At 41.8% G+C, this 7,808-nt stretch overlaps 1 protein-coding gene across 3 annotated transcripts; it reads left to right on the top strand.

Moving 5' to 3' along the window:
* Positions 1-252: 252 nt before the first annotated feature.
* Positions 253-7,584, top strand: sapcd1 (suppressor APC domain containing 1). Of its 3 annotated transcripts, none has more exons than XM_084050479.1 (4): positions 253-644; positions 4,874-5,056; positions 5,830-5,985; positions 7,191-7,584. In XM_084050479.1, exons 2-4 carry the CDS (start codon positions 4,874-4,876, stop codon positions 7,275-7,277), a joined length of 426 nt encoding a protein of 141 aa, XP_083906605.1. In that variant the 5' UTR covers positions 253-644; the 3' UTR covers positions 7,278-7,584. The 3 variants fall into 3 exon arrangements, with proteins under 3 accessions (XP_083906605.1, XP_083906603.1, XP_083906604.1); XM_084050477.1 differs by having other exon boundaries at positions 277-648; XM_084050478.1 differs by having other exon boundaries at positions 354-648; positions 4,874-5,044.
* Positions 7,585-7,808: the final 224 nt, after the last annotated feature.

Genomic DNA, 7,808 nt, shown 5'->3' with positions numbered 1-7,808 from the left:
TATATCCATGTTTCAACTTTTAATTTTTTTTTGTATATTAATGCCGTAGTTCATCATAGAGTGTCACACTAAAGTTGCGAAAATAGTAGACCTAAAAATAGTAGCTAAGTTTAATTATTATTATTTTAAAATACTTTTTTTTTTAAAGGAACGGTTCTGGACGTACAAGGTTTTCCACCTGACCAGCGACGAAAATGTCGATTAAAAAAACCTGCCTCATGACGGTGACATGTGGAATTTTTCATTATCTCGCCCCGGGGGCACCAGGGTGCTTGTCTGTTCCCTAAACCATCCTGCTGCTGCCGCCCTTTTTTTCCACTCCCTCTCTCTCTCTCTCTCTTTCTCTCTCTCTCTCTCTCTCTCTCTCTCATTCTCCCTCTCCAGTGTCATTCAGTCAGTCAGCTGGCCCGTTGGGTGTTGTTTCTGCTTTGCATTGTGTTGCGTTGTGTTGTGCTGTTTGTTGTTGGTGGTAGCGGTGGCGGCGTGCAGACAGCTGTATGTATGTAGGGGGCCAGTAGTAGCCGTGCTGGTGTTGCTGAGTGACGGTGTCTCCTCCCCCCCACCATGGCCTGTCCCTCCTACACCGTGGTCATCATCCCGCTCAGGACCAGCCTCTACAGCCTGGACGCCCTGCGCTTCTACCTGTGGGTAAGGACTGTGTGTGTGTGTGTGTGTGTGTGTGTGTGTGTGTGTGTGTGTGTGTGTGTGTGTGTGTGTGTGTGTGTGTGTGTGTGTGTGTGTGTGTGTGTGTGTGTGTGTGTGTGTGTGTGTGTGTGTGTGTGTGTGTGTGTGTGTGTGTGTGTTTATCAATAGTGTAGGTGTGTCTATAATAATTTTTCCACTGGAATACTATAACATTGCAGGATAAAAACAATAACATAAATTGCTAGGCATAGGCAGTGGAGAGTCATTTTCACATTGCCCCACTTGTCTTACATATAGCTAACAATGTATGGACTGCAGTGCACTTGAGTGGATGTGTTTAATATTGCACAATGTAGCAAAAGTATCACAATATTCAATATGACCGATACCCTATTTGATATTCACGATTTATCAAGTATCGGCCCATGCCTAGTGTTTGTTTACTACACACATGCATTAGTTCAGGAGTGTTATCAGCTAGCCTAATGTACATGGCACGGAGGTAGAACTTTGCTTGTAATACTGAGTGCAGTATGAAATGACAGCGTACAGTACAGGCTTGTCTAACAGCAGTTGGCTAAATACCTGACTGATGATGTAATAATTTGTCTCTCAGTGCCTCAAGGCCCGATCAAACGTCAGTGTTTTGCTATTTGCTTTATGTCCACCCTCCAATTTCAAAATGCTGTAGTAAAACATACTGTAAGTATTTATTTTAACATTTAATGTATCATTCGTGTAGATGTTCATGACTTTAAAAGCCAAGTGCTTTTATGAGCGATCCAGTTTAGAGGACCTTGTATTGTGAATTGTACTTCCATGTACTTTTACCATATCTTTCTAAATAAAGTATTCAATCAATCAATCAAAAGAACTAGTGCAGTACCCATTGTCAGAGTACCTGGGAAGCCAATTTTGAAAATAATATTTGAGGATTGGCTTCCTGCCGCCAGCGTGCACAAGACATTCGAAGCTGATCAATGAAGTAGTTTACGACACACACACACACACACACACACACACACACACACACACACACACACACACACACACACACACACACACACACACACACACACACACACACACACACACACACACACGTTTGTATAATACTATAATTGTGAGCATTTAAACATTTTAGGACGGCAATTCTATGTATGTCATTTTTTCTTCCTTTGCCATTTTTTTTTTACCCTGACCCTAAAGCCGAAAATGGCAGATCTAAAAGCTCACAATGCATTGTGTTGCAATGTGTCGTGAGCATGCAGATCAGCTATTTTCGGTGTGCATCACTGATGCTTAAAATCTGGCATAACTGTAGCCCCAACACCAAACCTAACCTCTAAATGTCTAATCTTAATCCTAACCCCAACCTGAATCTTATCCTGAGTGTATCTCTAAAAATATATATTTTTACCATAAAACAATAATTTCTCTTGTGAGGACCAGGGAAATAATCCTTACAATGTCTATTTCTCAAATTCTACAATACTTGTGGGGATATTTGGCCCTCACAAGTATGGTAATGCACGCACGCACGCACGCACGCACGCACGCACGCACGCACGCACGCACGCACGCACGCACGCACGCACACACACACACACACACACACACACACACACACACAGGGGTGAAAACATCATCTGCCACCTGCCTACGGCCTGGCAGAGATAAAGATAACAATAGAGAGGTGATTGACCTTTGACCTACAGACTGGTTCACACAATGCTGCAGTGGCTTTGTATTGAGTGATGCTTTCATAGTAGCCTGCAGTTAGCCTTCACTCATATGGACGTTTACACATGGGATACAGCCGTGTTTCCCCTTTGGGGGCTCGCCAAAGATCACAGAGGGGCGTGAGGCCTTGTCAGTTTGTAGGAAGTAGAACATTTTAAAAATGTTGGACGAAACACAGAAAACAATAGAGGAGGGAGACCACTGTATAATGCAAAAATAGTTTTAATCCTTCAAACAGCTATTTTTCAACTTTTTTGTTTTGTTTTTGCTAAAGAACAAACTTGCCTTAAAACATACAGCCTACTCTGCAACGTGTTTTGAGTTTGATAACTCTTTCGCAGGCAGCAATGGTCAAATGGTCAAACATGTTGCATAAAATCATAACTTGCTTTCATCCACTCAATGTGATGTCAGTCCAACTTGTCATACAGAAAATATCTCTTCATAAAGTTGCAAAGGTTGCTAGCCTCATCTACAAACTCACAATGCGTTGCATTGTGTAGTAGTATGCAATGGGCACCAGTCATTGGTTGACAAAACAATGATGCTACAAACTGGATGCTTTTTGACAGACCATGGATGTCAGGTGATGTTGGGTGTTTTACATTGTTGACTAGTTGTACTGTAGGCTTCCCTTAGTCACTCCTTCCATCCTTAATTCAGACCCAGGTGTTGTTTTGGATGTTGGGTAATATAATGAATACCACTCACCCCAATGACACATTCCCTCATGTAGAGCCCTGCTCCTCCTCACAGCTTCCCGTCAAACTCCCCACAGTATGTATTCAGTATTAATAGCTGATGCTGTTCAAGTGCAAAGTGCAATAACAGACTAGAACCAGTTGACTTTTTTAACCGACATCGGTATTTTTACCTCCTCCTTTGGTCTCCTGATAGATATTTTTTCACACTTCGGGCTGTCCTAATGTGGGATGCCAGCTACTCGCATCAGAAAGTGCAGTGGTGGGAGTAAGTACATTTACTCAAGTACTGTACTTGCTTTTACTGACTTTACCTGCAGTATTACATTTTTGTAATACTTGAAACTTCTACTCCACTACATCTCACGCATATGTACTTTTTACACCACTACAATTATTTGACAGCGTATGGTTACTTTGTAGATTTAGATTATATAAATAGAAAATGCATTAAAGGGATAGTTCACCCAAAAAATTACTTATTTTCTATCAATTACGCACCCCATGAAGCCTTGAATTCATGGAGATTTTTTAGCTTTTGTCGCATTCCTAAGCCAATAATTTGATGACCGGCGGAAAGATGGTAATGTCTCCAGTAGGAGACTCAAAGTTGACAATTTGAGTCTCCTACTGAAGCCGCTGCCGGTCATCAAATTATTGGCTTAGGAATGCGACAAAAACAAAAAAATCTCCATGAATTCAAGTCTCCATGTAGCCTGACACTCAGCCTGAATTTTCATTTCGTTTCACTCCATTATTCAGTCTGAAAGCCCTCTCAATGCAGCCGATTGCTGAGATGGGGGCGTGGCCAAAGTTTTTTTTTTCAAAGACTTTTTGGCGATTGGTTCATACTGGATTATCCCGATCCCGATTCGTCGATCAGATTTTCAACCGAGGCTGAGACCTCCTATGAGAGCGTCACCAGACCAGAATCGCCTGAACATATTTTTTTAATGGACGTGGCTAGCGATTCACGGGCTGGAGCCAGGCTAGTCTCCATGGGGTGTGTAATCGATAGGAAAAAAAGTCATTTTGGGGGTGAACTATCCCTTTAAGCTTTTGTAAGCTTTAGTACTTTTTACAATGCGTCGCTTTGAAAAGAACCTCTGAAATGTGGCATTCTGCATAATGCGTACTGGGTATTTTAAGTATATTTTGATGCCAATACTTTTCAACTTTTTCCTCAAATAGAATTTTGAATACAGGCCTTTTACTTGTAACTGTACTAAGTAAAACATCGGAGTACTTCTTCCACCACTGCCAGTTTGCCCTGTCGGTTGACTGTTGACCCTAATTTTATCCCTATTTGATGTGCTTGGTTTTCCTACTGATGCCCTGACAATGGAGCTGAAATGGCCTCCCGTGGCTCACTAGATTGATTCTGCTGATAGACAAAGACTTGGGGCCCCCTGGAAGACAACAGACAATGCAACGCTGCCGGCTCTCCTTTGTTTTTCTGTCTCTGCGAGACAGACAGAGCTGTTGACTTGGACTTGAAACTGACAGTTTAACATGTTGTATGCTGTAGTACACGTGAGCCATAACCACTTAAAGGAGTAGTTCATGGGGTGTGGATTATATCGTATCTGTCAGGTGGAAACCTCATATTATGTCCTAAACTGTTTCGAGCTTGTCGATCTTCTACTTTGGACTTAGATCAAGTAGGGCGTTCATTTATGGAAATAAACACAAAAAGTTAGAATATGGAGGTTTCTGTCCAACAGCAACGTTATCCTGTATGCCTCTTGGCTTGAAATGTCTGAGGAACCACTGCTTTGTTTCAGATGAAGCGTCTGAAGGACCTGGAGAGGGAGAAGGATTCTCTGTGGTGCGGTGTGGAGGTTCTGGAGCAGGCCCGCCTGTGGTACCGTAGACGCCTGGAGGAGAACCGGACCCAGCAGGCCGGTCTGGAGACCCAGCAGGGCTTTGCTGGCGGATCTGAAGGGGCTCTGGAGGTACGGTGTGGGGTATTACCTTTAGCCCTGGCTCTCTGCATCTGAAAAATGTCAGTGTTGTCTCTTTGCACAGTAATTGTCGTCGTTGGTCTTATATTTGTGCTCTGTGGTTTAGTCCAATGGTTCTCAAAGTGGGGTCTGGGGTACCGTACTCCAGGGTTTCCAGGACCCCTGGGGTCCCCTTACTTTACACTTCACTCGAGGAATGGAATACACAGGGCCACAATGGAAACAATAAGCCCTTTACTTAGAGCTTTTTGTGTTATCCTTTTTAGCACCATTGTAAAATCGTACCATGTAGCCTACTATTTGCAAACTGTTAATAAAGTATTCAATCAATCAATCAATCAAACCAGTGGTTCTCAAACATTTTCATGTCAAGGACCCCCGAATTGATACTTGGCCTCGGACCCCCATCTGAAAATGTTTTCTGCCAGGGACCCCCAGAAGAGAAGATTTATGTAAAAAAAAAGAAATCAAAATCTTCCAAATATATTTTAGATTTTTTGAAGATTTTCAAAAAATGCAGATGGGCAAGCTCGCAGCGCGGCACGAAGTCACACGCTTGTAGATCTGCAATTATTTTAAAAGCCAATGTATAAAATATGGTTAAAGTGGTTCAAATGTTTTCAGTGATGCTATTAATTAATTATGCTGGGGAGGGACCCTCTGGGTCCACCCCAAGGACCCCTGGCTGGGGGTCCCTACGTATACCCCACTTTGAACCACTGCCTTACACCACAAGGATAGGTCTTTAACCATGTTTCCCCCCCTCTGTCCTGCAGGCAAGGTCTTGCCAGCTGAGGTCTCGTATCCAGCGGGTCAACGGCTCTCTGGGCAGCATGATGAGCGAGCCCCAAGTGACCGGTGGCAGCACCCACTCCCTGCCCGATGCTGTGGCAGACAGCGACCTCCGCTGGCACAACTCGGTACTGGCTCAGGTAAAGGAAAAATAAAAGGAGAGAGGCTTATTCACACTGGGTGACTTGAGAAAAGTCTTATTTCCATATTTTAACCTTTTGTGTTTTTTCGTAAATTAATCGCGTACTTGATCGTACTACAGCATCATACAAAAGTATCAAAAATAGAAGATCTACAAGCTCGAAACGCAACGCAGAGCTATGCGTTTTGAGCTTGCCGATCTGCTATTTTAGCTATTTTTGAATTTGAATCATCATCTGTTTTTACATCTTCAGACGTGCCTCCTGAAAAGTAACAGTTTTGGACATTACGAGGTTTCCAACCGACATAGACAATAGAATAGAACCTTTAGTTTTTTCTCAATGAAAATCTGCCCTCATGACTTCACTGGGATATAATTGAAAAACAGATGTTATACTGTAAATACATGAGATACACAAAAATATGAGGACAACATAATAGTGCTGGTACATAGGCTATTAACTGTAACATTCACTTATTCAGTGCAAACATTTGGCAACAAAATGGTTTGAGATTATGAAATGGATCCTATCAATACTGAGACCAAGAGGTTCATTGGTAAACTAAAGCAAGTACAAAGTGACCTAGTGTCCCTATTCTAGCTGATCTACAAGCTCACAACATGTTGCACTGCCACGTGATGTGAGCTCGTAGATCCACTATTTCCTAAATACTTGTGAGACATTATTTTTGTGGTTAAGTGGTTAAAACTACCATATTCACCTCCTTTCCTTTCCTGTGGCCCTATAAGTTTTGGCGTCAACATGATGTTACCCATTCACAGCCCTGACTAGGATGATTTGCATCACTCTTACTCTAATAGGATTTCACTATTGACTATAACTAAGTGCATTTACAATACTCAAGTGCTGCACATTTAGTTTACTTGAGTATTTCCATGTTTTGATACTTTAGTTTATTCTTCTACTCCACTACACCTCAGAGGCAAACATTTTACTTTTTACTCTACTACAATTATGTGACAGTTTAAGTTACTAGTCACTTACTGCAGATTTAGATTATTATTACAAAACATACAAAAATACATGAACCAATTAAGCCATAGCTTATACTTTGGCTATTCAAAAATAGTAGAGAAGATCTACTATTTTAAAAGTTGCCAATACTTTTGTACTTTCTTGTACTTTTTGAATACAGGCCTTTTATCAATGTGTAACTTTCTTCTTTTTCTTCTTCTTGACAGGAAGTGAGTGAGAAGAATCGACAGATCGCTATTTTGGAAATAGAACGAGAGAGTCTCCTTCAGCAACTTGGGGAACTACAGGCATAATGACGGCCTACACACACGCACGCGCACACGCACACACGCACGCACGCACGCACGCACACACACACACACACACACACACACACACACACACACACACACACACACACACACGTCCAGACAGTTATGTGCAAGCAAAAATATGCACAATCATTTTTACATTTCAGTAAATGTTGTGCCATTGTTTGAGTTTCTCTAACCACTGTAAATACTCATGTAAAATAACAAAGTCTATGTTGGATGTAATATCAGATTGCGTTTTCTTTTCATCCCTGAGTAATGTTGCTGATGAGTGAAAGGTGAATATCGTTGCTGTCGGGCAGAAACCTCTTATCTCCATATTTTAACGTTTTGGGTTTTTTCGTAAATTAACACCCTACTTGATCATACTACAGCGTCACACAAAAGCATCCAAAATAGCAGATCTGCGGTAGATCTGCTACTTTAGCAATTTGAATCCTGAAATGTAACAGTTTTGGACATTTGGAGGTTTCCACCTGATATATTTATTTCATCATCCACATCTGGATGGAT

The sequence above is a fragment of the Gymnoscopelus microlampas genome (assembly GCF_963454915.1).
Source record: "Gymnoscopelus microlampas genome assembly, chromosome: 23".
Lineage (NCBI taxonomy): Eukaryota > Metazoa > Chordata > Actinopteri > Myctophiformes > Myctophidae > Gymnoscopelus > Gymnoscopelus microlampas.
Note: the sequence above shows the minus strand (reverse complement) of the source record. Positions and strands in the feature narration are given on the sequence as shown.

Bases quoted from the DNA above. Each gene is read 5' to 3' on its own strand.
- sapcd1 (XM_084050477.1), top strand. From the start codon at position 565: ATGGCCTGTCCCTCCTACACCGTGGTCATCATCCCGCTCAGGACCAGC. The intron at 649-4,873 runs GTAAGGACTGTG...GCTTTGTTTCAG, and splicing joins CCCTGCGCTTCTACCTGTGG to ATGAAGCGTCTGAAGGACCT. The intron at 5,986-7,190 runs GTAAAGGAAAAA...TCTTCTTGACAG, and splicing joins ACAACTCGGTACTGGCTCAG to GAAGTGAGTGAGAAGAATCG.